Source organism: Callospermophilus lateralis, chromosome 1 (assembly GCF_048772815.1).
Source record: "Callospermophilus lateralis isolate mCalLat2 chromosome 1, mCalLat2.hap1, whole genome shotgun sequence".
In the NCBI taxonomy this organism is placed as follows: Eukaryota; Metazoa; Chordata; class Mammalia; order Rodentia; family Sciuridae; genus Callospermophilus; species Callospermophilus lateralis.
The window spans coordinates 93,252,835-93,266,182 of record NC_135305.1 but is presented as its reverse complement, the minus strand read 5'-3'; the positions used below and the strand labels follow the sequence as shown (position 1 = coordinate 93,266,182).

Sequence of the window (13,348 nt, the reverse complement as noted above, 5' to 3'; positions counted from 1 at the left end):
GTGCAAAGCAAGCGCTCTGCTGCTGAGCCACAACCCCAACCCTACTGATAACCTTTCAAGAGCATGTTTTAAAAAGGTAAGCAGAGAAAGAAAATGAAGAGAAGACCTGAGGTTCTTTTGGAGCAGTTCTTTTGAGGCTCCTGTGCTCCTGCTGGCTTATGTACCCTTGCTGTATATCTGCTTCTGCTGCTATTTCAGTTACTCTTCTAGGTGTCTCAACATTTTCTAGCATACAATTCATTTCCTAGGACTGCTGATCCGTAGGACTAAGAAAGCCCAGACCAACAGTCAATTCAGACTAACCCAAGAGCCAGTGCTCTGTTTGTACCTGAACTTCTGGGGTTAGTTCAACTAGATGCAGTAACATCTCAATGCTCTAGTAAAATCCCAGGAAAACCAGACAAGGAGCTGAGCAAAAAACTGGGATAGTGTAAGTATTTTCAAAAAAAGTAGTCTCAGAGCATGTTTGCAAAAAGAATAGAAAGCAGGGTTAAGAGAAGGCTTAAATGACTTAAAAATAAGTCACATATTTTTATAAGCATGGATTCTACTTTACCTCATCATATTTTCTATAAGTTTGTCATAGTAGTCTTCATTTTCATATTCCTGACACAGCATTTGAGCTGCTTCTTCGGACAATTCTATTTGTCTTTGAAACAGTATTTTAAAGCCTTCAGCTTCAATAACATCCAAAACCTCATCTAAATAAAAGTAATCACATATTAAGTTTCAACCTGCTAAGTTACTAGTCATAGGAACAACACATAATAGAATATCGTGAGGGCAAATAATACATTTCCTTCTCAAAGGAAATATAAAAGTTCACAAAAATAACTTCTTAGGTTTCAATTTCAGGTGAATGATGCTTCTTTTCTAAAAAAAAATTATTTGTTCTAATTAGTTATACATGATAGCATTTTGATTCATTGTACACAAATGGAACACAACTTTTCATTTCTCTGGTTGTACATGATGTAGAGTCGCACCACATGTGCAATCATACATGTACCAAGGGTAATGATGTTCATCTCATTCCATCATCTTTCCTGTCCCCATTCCCCCTGCCTTTCCCTCCTTCATCTTTGTGCAATCAAAGTTCCTTCATTCTCCCCACACTACACACACACACACACACACACACACACACACACACAGACACACTCCATTATAGATTAGCATTCACTTATCAGAGAGAACATTTGGCCTTTGGTTTTTTGGAATTGGCTTACTTAGCTTAGAATGATATTCTCCAAATCCATCCATTTACCTGCAAATGCCATAATTTTATTCTCTTTTAGTGCTGAGTAATATTCCATTGTGTATATAAACCACAGTTTCTTTATCCATTTATCTGTTGAAGGACATTGAGGTTGTTTCCACAGATTAGCTATTATGAACTGAGCTTCTATTGAACCTTGATGTGATTATGTCAGTATAGTATGCTGATTTTAAGTACTTTGGGTACAGACCTAGGAATGGAATAGCTGGGTCAAATGGTGGTTCCATTTTAAGTTTTCCAAGGAATCTCCATACTCTTTTTCCATATGGGTTACACCAATTAGCAGTCCCACCAGCAATGTATGACTGTATCTTTTTCTTCACAACCTCACCAACAATTATTATTGCTTGTATTCTTGATAATTGCCATTCTTACTAGAGTGAGATGAAATCTTAGTTTTGATTTGCATTTCTCTAATTATTAGAGAAGTTGAACTTTTTTTCATATATTTGTTGAACGATTATATATCTTCTTCTGAGAAGTATCTGTTCAATTCCTTAGCCCATTTATTGGTTGGGTTTTTTTTTAATTGTTGTTGTTGTTAAGTTTTTGAGTTCTTTATATATCCTGAGATTAGTGCTCTATCTGATGTGTGTGTGGTAAAAATGTGCTCTCATTCTGTAGGCTCTCTCTTCACTTCATTAATTTTTCTTTTGCTGAGAAGAAGCTATTTAGTTTGAATCCACCACATTTATTAATTCTTGATTTTATTTCTTGCACTTTAAGTCAGAACCCACTTCAACATGATGAAGATTTAGGCCCACTTTTTCTTCTATTAGGTGCAGGGTGTCTGGTCTAAGTCCTAGGTCCTTGATCCACTTTGAGTGGAGTTTTGAGCAAGGTGAGATATAGGGGTTCAATTTCATTCTTCTGCATATGAATTTCCAGTTTTCCCAGCACCATTTGCCAATGTGTGTTTTCGGTGTCTTTGTCTAGTATAATATAACTGTATTTATGTGGGTTTGTCTCAGTGTGTTCTATTCTGTACCATTGGTCTTCATGTCTATTTTGGTGCCAATACCATGCCATTTTTGTTACTATAGCTCTGTAGGACAGTTTAAGTTCTAGTATTGTGATGCCTCCTGCTTCACTCCTCTTGCTAAGGATTGTTTTGGCTATTCTGGGCTTCTTATTTTCTCAAATGAATTTCATAATTGCTTTTTCTATTTCTAGGAGGAATTTTGTTGGAATTTTAATTGGAATTGCGTTAAATTTGTATAATGTTTTTGGTAGTATGGCCTTTTTGACAATTTTAATTCTGCCTATCCAAGAACATGGAAGATCTTTCCATCTTCTTTAGTGTTCTGTAGTTTTCATTGTTTAAGTCTCTTACCTCTTTTGTTACATTGATTCTCAAGTACTTTATTTTATTTTATTTTTTTAGGCTATTATGAATGAGTAGTTTTCCTAATTTCTCTTTCTGAGGGTTCATCACTGATGCATTCGAAATTTGTTTATTATGGAAGGTTTCTATTTAGTCATCAAATCTGAAGCTTAATTTTGCAGGATATAAGATTCTTGGTTGGCATCCATTTTCTTTCAGAGCTTGGTATGTGTTGTTCCAGGATCTCCTAGGTTTGAGGGTTTGGATTGAGAAATCTCCTGAGATCCAGATTGGTTTCCCCTCTCCCTATATGTAATCTGAAACCCTTATCTTGCAGTATTTAAAATTCTATCCTTATTCTGTATGCTAGGCATTTTCATTATAATGTGCCTTGGTGTAGAGCTGTTGTAGTTTTATACATTTTGTGTCCTGTAGGTCTCTTGTGTTTGAGTTTCCAATCATTCTTCATATTTGGGAAACTTTCTGATATTATTTCATTGAAGAGATTGTGCATTCCTTTCATTTGTATCTCTTTGCATTCCTCTTTCCTAAAAAATATTAGATTTGGTATTTTGGTGTTATCCCATAATTCTTGGAGGTTCTGTTCATGGTTTCTTACCATCTTCACTGTGTGGTCAACTATATTTTCAAGAGTACATATTTTGTCTTCATTGTCTAAGGTTCTATCTTCCAAGTGATCTAGTCTGTTGTTGATGTTTTCTATTGAGGTTTTTGTTTGTTTCCTTTGTTTCAATTATTTGTTTTTTTTTTAATTTTAATTTTTCAGAATCTCTCTCTTTCTTGAAGTAATCTTTTGCTACCTGTATGTTCTCTTTTATCCCTTTGTTGGAGTGATCAATTGTTGCCTATATTTGCTCTCTTATGTCATTGTTTGATTTGCAGATTATTTTAATTATGTACATTCTGAACTCCTTCTCTGACTCTGACATTTCATCTACTGTACTGTTAATATATTCTATTATTGTATCAACTTGGTTTGTTTGAGGCACTTTCTTCTTTTGTCTTTTCATTCTTTCTGTGAGTCTTCCCTTCTAGCAGTACAGATCCTAGGTATTACAGTTCCTACCCTATACTCTTATAGTGTCCCTGCAGGTTAGCAATGTTTCACTACTAAGAGTGAGATCCATATTAACAGCACCCAATGCAAACAATATTCAGCCTTAAACCAAAGAGTTCCTATTTAGACAATTATATTTTTGTCACAATAAACAAGAATGTGTTCAATTTTTATATGCAATATAAACAGTAGGTTTGAAAAAGCTTCTACAGATTCTAATGGTGGACAAAGAGAGAAACAGGGGTGGGTGTAGGGTATGATGTTTATGATAGTGTGGATAGTTTACGAGAGTAGAAGGTAAACATATAGAGGTATTAGATCATCGGAAGAGTAAAAGATGAATCAAAAGAAGTTAGCTGTTAACAGGAGAAAAGACAGAGAAAAGTGACCCAGTGCAAGGCTCTCTCCTGCCTCTGTAACAAGATGGTGGCTATTAGCACATCTAGCAGGGATACCTCTGGTATAACCAAGCCTGCAGGGACCTTGATGATGATCCTCTGGGTCCTGGCTGTTGTCCCTAGATGGAAGTGGCCATTCTCATTCTTAGTGGTGGGGTAGCATCAAACCTGTGAGTCCCTTGGTGTTGGGCATCCAGTCCCCTGCCATTCTCTGAAGATAGGAGCTGCTAAAACTAAAGATGGTGGTTGCAGCAGTGGGGGTATCCTGAGATGGTTAGATAGAAGGTGTCCCAAGATGTCAATGAACACTTTTAGAGATGGGACTGAAATGGGAGACCAAACGATGGCTTTGGGTGGCCTGTTTGGAGATGTAGCACTGTGGTGTGTGGGCATGGTCCTTGGCATGGTGGGAAGTCCTGTGCCTGGACCTGCCTGGTCTCCACAAGGGTCCACAAGTCTGTAATGGGCCTGCCTGAGCTCTGCAAATATCGGATATGCATGGCTAATCTGGGCCTGCCTGGGCTCCTGAATGATACTTCTTAACATTACAAATTATAATATTGTTTCCAACTTCTTCACCACATAGGAATTATATATACACACACATACACAGAGGTATCTTCCTATTTTCTTGTGCTGTACATGTACATTTGTGTGTGTGTGTGTGTGTGTGTGTGTGTGTGTGTGTACGGTATTTGGGTTACTACCCAACTACTCAACCAACTCAATTTTCTAAGCAGTTAAATAGTTTTTAGTTTTTTTTTTAATTTTTGTATTGAGTAGCTCTTACTTTTATTTGCTCACTTGAGGATAAACAAGTTTGTTAAATAGCCAAATGGATTTATCAAACTCCTCTCTTGCCTGCTTCCACTAAAATATTCATTTCCCTATGGCAATGTGATCCATACGTGATCAATCACATATCAGAGAATGTGCTGGGATGCTTCTGAGAGGGCACCCAGGGAAAACCTCTCTGCCTTGCTCTACCTTCTGCTGCCTGCTTTTCTATATTTGAGGACGTGATGCTTGAAACTATGGAGACCTTCTTGCAGCAAAGAAGTAGAAAGTACAAAGATGGACTCAGAGCCCAGAAAGCATGGTGCCTGGCTTGTAATTATTTTAGGATCATCCAGTTCAGAGAGTAGAAAGTAGGGAAAGCATCTGAAGGACAGTCAATCCACTGGCTAGTTTCAGTAGCCTTATCAGGATTTACCTTCCTGGATCAGAATGAATTGGACATAACTTCTCTATGTTCATATCTGAATATATGGCCCATGAAACTCCACATCATGTACAACCACAAAAATGGAATTCTAATTAAAATAAGTTATACTCCATGAATGTGTAATATGTCAAAATATACTTTTTCCTATATATATAACAAAATAAATTTAAAAAAAAGATTCACCTTCCCTGAATGCTTTCCCTCAACCTTTATCACAAGTCATTATAAGAAGCCACAATATGCTAACTAATGGCAGATTAGTTGTCACATTTTAAACTGTTGACATGGGTACCCTCACATGAGAAATCTTTTTTAAAACACAGTAATGGAAAAAAACCACAACAATCTCCCCCAAGAATTAATATAATTCCATCTTTTTGAATTTTAAGAATTATATAAACATTCATATTTTTTCTTATCTATATTTCTGAAGCAAATAATGACTTAAATTGCTTTAATGTGCTGGGTTCTTTGCTTGTTTTACTCTTTTCTTACAATTGCTTGGTTAGTTCTAGGATTTTTTTTTAACTTTATTTCCAGCCTAGCAGGAAGGAGTAACATATGTCAGGATGCACTTTTTTTGTCCTTGGTCTCAGGCTTAATTCTTAATGTCAGGGAAAAAAATGAGGAATGACCCTTAAAAAGAAATATCTGTGCATAAAAAACTACAAATGACTGACAGAATATTTTGAAGCAAAGTAATTTGCTTCTAATTTAGTACTGTATTCCAATAAAAAGAAAATAAGAACTATAAAAAGAAAACTACCATATTCAAATAAAAATATACTGAATGAACCAAATAGAAGTATATTACATGTTTTTAAATAAGAATATGATGAAAATATTTGTTTTGCCTAAGTTAAATAATCCACATGGACTTGGTTTTGAAATTTCTTGAAGTGAATCAAAACCATAAATTCTCAATAACTAAAACATTATTGAAAAAGAATAATGAGTTGTCTCTTATTACCAAATGGGAAACATACATAAATCAGAAATTATAAAAAACGGGGGCTACAATCAAGCAATGGATCAGTGGGAGATTGATATCTAATAATCAGTTTTAAGTTTTGTTCCCCCCTCTTTATTATCTTCACAATATCTTTAAGCGTCGCAGTAAGATTTGTGTATCATGGTGACGATGTTATTATATTAGGTCACCAAAATGCTTCATAAAAGAAAATTCTATTTGTTTGAGCAAAAATTCTTTGGAAAACTACTAAGAGTATAAGGCGAGATTTAATGTACTTGGTAGAGGGTGAATTCATTTGTTTAGGAGGATGGAAAGATGTGTTTGTTGTCCAGAACAGGCCTCAGGAGGTCTATGGCCATACAAACCCAGGAGACCACTTTGGGCACAGAAACTGCTATATACCCTGGAGAGCAGAGAATAAAGGACCATTTGAAACTTGGATTTGGCAATCTGGAGGTCATTGGTGAGCTTGACTAGGCTAGTCTAGCAGAAGCAAAATTGGAGGAGGTACAGAAGAGCATGAGTCAATTCCATGAGTATAAATAATCCCTTGAAAAGCTGACCCTTGCCAGGGGGGCAGAGAAACAAGATATCATCTAGGGTGCATTGGAATACGATGAAGTTTTCTGGTTTTATTTTTATTTCATTAAACTTGTTTATTAACATATCGGAGCATGTCTCTGTACTAAGAGGAAAAACTCAGACCTGAAGGTGAAAGAAATGTTGCAATAGAAAGAGGGGCACTTGCTGGTGTAGAGTCCTTGGCAAAGCAGAAATCACAGATAGAACAAGAAAATGGGCCTGGCCTTTAGTAGATAATATATATAACGGGTATCTTCCCCTCCCTCGATCACAGTGCTTCTTTCTTTATAGAGAAACAAGATATAGGTAGATTAAAACTCCATATTCCTGACACCAAACACACAAATCAAATCTGTGTCTCTCTGGCCCTCCTTTCCTCTTGCTATATAAAGGTCAGTGTCTTTCCTCTCTAAGGCCAACCCTGCATGTCAGCTATAAAAATTGCTTCTGCCTGGCTCTCATTGGTCTAGATCTGTCCTTGCCTTCCCTTTGTTTCTTATATCTTCAACTGTCCCATTTCTACTAGTTGGTTCTTTCCTATAAGCTTTTGTCTATGATCAGATCTTTCCAACATCAAATAAAGTATATTGAATCTGTCAAATATCACTTCTTTACCTACAGACTGTTCTTATTTCATTGACTATAATCTCTCACCTCAGTCTGTAGTCTAACTTCTTTTGCAAGTACTCCATTGAAACTGCTCTAGGTTTTCCTCTTTCTACCTAACTCTGATTGGGCTTTTCAATCTTAGAATGAGCAATGCTTCCTCTAAGAAGCTGCATGACCCCTTCACTTTCCTTGGCTAAGCCATACTCATCCTATACTCACACAAAGTGCCATGTCTTATAGTCCTTGCCACATTCTACTGTGACAGCCTATTTACCTAGGGTCTTTTATAGCAGACTTTTGTATTAGTTAGGATAAATTTTATGCAAATTAAACCGAAAATCCTAATGATGTAATACAATACTTACTCCCTATGTTCCACATCCATATTAAAGCTGCAGAGGGGCTGTGCTCATCATTTACTCATTTACACTGTCATCAATGGGAATGCAAGTCTTTCTTGGTAACCACCAGAGAGAGAGATGCAATATTACTTGTAATATAGATGTTTTATAGCCTTAGCCCACAAGTGACAGTTAGCACTTCCTCTTATGGTTAATTGGCTAAAACTAATCACATGTCACTATTCAAATGTAAAGGACTGAAGAATGCAACCTTTCATTTCCCCAGACTGCAGGAGATGGGGTGGGGAGAATACTGGTAATGACTACCACAGCAATGATCTCACCATGTGTAGCAACTTTTATTAGCATATTTCTTCTTTTTTTTTTTAATGTTGGGTTCCTTGACATATCTTTATTTTATTTTTATGTGGTGCTGAGGATCGAACCCAGTGCCGCATGCATGCCAGGCGAGCGCACTTGAGCCAAGTCCCCAGCCCCTTATTAGCATATTTCTAATACCTAAGTCAGCACTTTTGGCCAAATGGCAAGTATAGTTGGCCCCATGGCCACAGATTTCATATCTGTGGATTTAACCAACCACAAGTCCAAAAATATCTAGGTCTATGATGGCTGAGTCTGTACTGAATATGTATGTACGGTTTTTTCTTGTCACTATTCCTTAAGCAATACAATATAACAACTATTTACTTAAGTAGCATTTATGTTGTGTTAGATATTAGAAGTCATCTACAGATAATTTAAAGTATAGGAGAGGGTGTGCTTAGGTTATGTGCAAATATACCATTTTATATAATGAACTCAAGTACCCATGGGTGTTGATATCTGCGGGAGGTCCTGAAGTCAATCCCCTCAAGATACCAACAGACAACTATATTTGACATATATTAACAAATGAATGAGCAAAGATTTTGTAAGCATAAAAAATTAGAACTTTAGGAACTGGGTGTAGATCACACACCTGTGATCTCTACTACATGGAAGTACTAAGTGAAAGGATAGAGAGCTTGAGGTCCCAGCCTAAACAATACAGTAAGATGCTGCCTAAATAAAAATTGAGCAAGCAAACAAAAATAATTAGATTTTGAAATGGATGAATTGTGTGAAATGTAAATTGTATTTCAAAACATATATCCTAAAAATAATTATAAAAAATAGAACAATGAAGACTAGACAAGTTTAAGTAAAAAATTTTAGATTTAAATGAAAAATTAAAGTGAAATATCAAACATACTAAAAATAGCAAGATAAGTACACATAAAATATATATATTTTTAAAAAACTTGTTCAAAACTATGAGAAACATCGTGAATAATAGGACATTATTAGAAAACACATATAAAAATGATTTTAAATTGCATGGAAAGATGTCTGATTTCATTTTTTAATCAAGACACACATATTTAAGAAAGGCAATTCAATTTTCTAATTAAATTTTTAATAATTTTGAAAATAAAATTGCATAATGTTAGCAAGATCATGGTAAGATAGATACTCTCAGTATCTTTGAGGAAAGAATAGTAAATGAGCAACACACTTTCGGAAAGCAAGGTAATATTATATATAAAGGCTTTCATAAATGGTTGTATTCACCCAGAAATCTCCCTCTGGGAATAGATTAGAGGCAGTGTTTTAGTCAGCTTTTTGTTCCTGTGTCCAAAATACCCGACAAGAACAACTTAGAAAAAGATGAGTATATTTTAGCTCATGGTTTCAGAGGTTCAGTCCATACTTGGCCAAGTCTATTGCTCTGGGCCCAAGATGAGGCAGAACATCATGGTGGAACAGCAAGGAGGAGAGAAGCTGCTGCGCTCATGATAGCCAGAAAGCAGAGAGGGTGGCGGGGGTGGGGGGGAATAGAGGGGACCATAGTGAGATGCACCCTCCCAGGCATACTCCCAGTGACTTATTCCTCCCCCCAACCCCCACTGGCCTACAGTTACCACCCAGTCCATTCAAACTGGGATGGAATGTTTAAGTAACAGCTCTAACAATCTAATCATTTCACCTCTGAGTATTCTGCATGAACACGGGAGCCTTTGGGGACACCTCATATCCAAACCATAATAGTGCAAAAACATTTGCAGATACAGTCATTGTAGAATTAATTCTAAAAGTAAAACTTGAAATACATAGAATCTTATAACAATGCAAAGATTAAATCTTATTTTAAAAGAATAAAGACATGAATAAAGGTTAAAGATATGCTAGACTGAGAAAAGCAGTATATTAAACTCTGTATCTATAAAAATATGTAAAACCTAAAAGGAAATAACGAAATGTCAAAATGGCAAGGAAGCAGAATGAAAACTGTGGTTGTTCTTAAATTTATTTTTCCAACATTATTCAATAATGATATTTTAGTATTGTTAATAAAAGGTCATTTAAATGACTTCTCAAAAAAAGTCTATAAAGGTTTCTTAATAATACAGAAAATGTCCTTTTAATTTTATTAAGTGACTAAAGCATGATGCAAATTGTATAAGCAAAGCTTTCTAATCTATTAAGACTATAATAATCATATTATATGTAACATTTAAACATTTATGTTTAAAGTATATAAAACATTACTAGACATTTATGGGAGGTATATAAAAACTGTAATGAGACTTTTTTATTTTTCTTTTTTAATTCAATTAATTCACTTTATTAATAATATCCATCTTAAATATTTTAGCATATACATAAAACACAAAAATTGTACATATTTCTGGGGTACCATGTGATGTTTCAATATGTGTATACATTGGGTCCTCATATCAAACCTGTCTAACTCTTCCATTTATCACTTCTTTATGGTGCAAACAATCAAAATTCTCTCTTCTAGCTTTTGAAATGTACAATACATAATCTCTACAGTTTACTGTGCAATCACACACTAAAACTTCTTATTTCTATCCAACCATAACTTACTTAGTATCCATAAATCAACCTTTCCTCATCCAACCCTTCTGCCCAATTTTCCCCAGTCTTTGGAAACTACCATTCTTCTTTCAATTCCTATGAGATCAACTTTTTCAGATTCCATAGATGAGTGAGATCCTGCAGTACTTGTCTTTCCATGCCTGGCCTGTTAACACCTTACATAATCATCATCAGTTCCAATCATGCTGTGGCAAATGATAAGATTTAATTATTTTTTATGTTTGAACAGTATTCCATTCTTTTATGTACCACATTTTATTTAGCCATTCATCAACTGATGGGCATTTATATTGTTTCCATTTCGTGGTTATTGTGAATAGTGCTACAATAAAACGTGGAGTTACAGATATCTCTTTGTCATATACTGATTTCACTTCCTCTGAATATATACCCAGAAGTGGAATTTCAGTTTCTGAGGAACTTCCATACTGTTTTCAGTAACAGTTATACTAATATACATTCCCACCAACAGTCTGCAAGGGTTCCTTTTTCTCCATGTCCTTGTCAGCACTTGTGATTTTTTGAATTTATTTACTGTTTATTAATCTATTTACTGTTCAAATCATAAAACAAGCCCCAATCTTTATTATTTCAAACAAGAGTGTATAGAAAGTCCAGATAAGATAATAAATGTGTCCTACTAATTATAACTAAAAAAAAATATGCCCTGAATGCATATAGTAACTATCTAAGGTCACTGAAAATTGAATAATTGCAGGTAGACTGGGGAGAGAAATAAAAATCAAAGAAAATTCAATACAGGGTGAGTTTTCTGGGATCTTTTCTCCCATATTTCCCAGACTACACCAAGGGAAGATCAAATCCTAAATCTATGCAGAGGCTATGGACAAAAGAAGATACAAAAGTCCTTTCTTTTGACTAAAGACCAGAAAGTGGGGCCTGCACTGGAGACTTTGAGGGTGGTCTTGTTTTTTCCCCTGAGGCAGACCTCAGCCAGAACCCTGCTCCAGAGGTCCCATATTCTTAGACCTTATGGGATACTCTTAGGCCTTATGGGACCTAAGAGTATGGGAGAAATCTTATTCTGTCCACTTTGCTGGACACTGGCCCACATGAGACAGCAGCACAGGGAGACTGAAGCCCAGATTTCCAGCCAGGGGACCCATGATAAAGATCCAGAAAAAACAGAGCTGGAGAAAATCATTCCAGAAATCTGTTATTGAGGTAGTGGGTCCACCTCTGAGCTGTGCATAATAAAACTTGAGAAGTGAACTGCAGAGTAGACTCCCTCGTGGGGAGGGGGGTGGGTCCTGATCACTACAGTTTGCACAATGTCCATAAAGCATTGCAAAAACTTGAGAACAGAACTGACACTGCCAACAGTCCACAGAGAATAGGCTGGAATATGCAGTTATGAACCTAACCTGGCTTGTTTATTGCCAAAACAAACACCCACACAAACAAGAAATCGAAATTCTCCAGAAAATCTTAGCAAGACTCAAAGTCCAAATTACATAACATCCAAAATGTCTGGGGACCAGGATACAATTCAAAATTAAGCCATCTATAAAGAATTAAACAAATCTTAACAACTCTACAGTGAAAATTCAATCAACAGACAGCAGTTCCCAGGGAACACATATGCTAGAATTCACAGATTAAGAACTTCAAGCAACACTTACAGCATATGTTCCATGAAGTGAGTTCAAAGTGATTGAAAGATAAGTTCTCATCAGAGAAATCAAAGCTGTAGAAATGAGCCAAACAAAATGAAGAGAACTAAACATAAAACAACTAAATAAGAGTTTTACTGTATGGACTAACTGTCTAAAAGGAGATGATGGAAGAGTCAATCTTAACTTGGACTTCAAATAAAAATTATCCAATTAGAACTATGTAGAAAAAAACAATTAAAAGTGACCAAAGCCTCAGAAACTTATGAGACATCAAAAAAATTCTAAATTGTGTATCTTTTGAAACATAGATGGAGTGAAGAAAAGTTTGACACACACACAAAAAAATAATTTTGAATAAGCAATGGCAAGGGAAAAAAGCAAATTTTGCAAAAGACATAATTTATAGATTCAAGAAGCTCAGTGAACCCCAAACTCAAAGAAAAGTATGCTCAGATGCATGGTAGTATAATTACTGAAAAGCAGAAACAAAGAAAAAGATCTTAAAAGCATCCAATCTTGGCCAACTTAAAAAACAACAAAAAGATGGAGCACATTACATGCTTCGAATGATTGTGGATTTCTCAGTAGAACTAGTGAGACCAGAGGAAATAGCACAGAATTTTTAGCATGCTGGGAGAGAAGAAATTGTCAACCTAGAATGCTATGTCAGTACAAATATCCTTAAGGAGGGAAGGTAAAATAAAGACATTCTTAGATGAAAGAGAACTGTTGACAGCAGATCTTCTTGAAAAGAAATGCTCAAGTTCTTCAGGTAGAAGGGAAATGACATCAAGCAATACAAAGCATGGGAGGAGAAAAGGAGGGAAAGAAAGAAAGGGTAAGTATCTGGGTGAACATAAAAAATTTCCCTGTGTTAAGTTCTATAAAATATTTCCACTGCTAAAAAAGCAAAAATTGCAACATAGTTTGGTGTAATATTCAATATATGTAGATGTGAT

The 13,348-nt window shown here is 35.6% G+C and overlaps 1 protein-coding gene across 1 annotated transcript in view; it reads right to left on the bottom strand.

The window, feature by feature from the left end:
• The window catches only part of Nme8 (NME/NM23 family member 8), a 66,305-nt gene that overhangs the window by 16,175 nt on the left and 36,782 nt on the right, over positions 1-13,348 (bottom strand). The window contains exon 11 of the mRNA XM_076853967.2: positions 557-701. Coding sequence (XP_076710082.2) covers positions 557-701 — 145 coding nt within the window. The remainder of the gene's footprint in view (positions 1-556; positions 702-13,348) is intronic.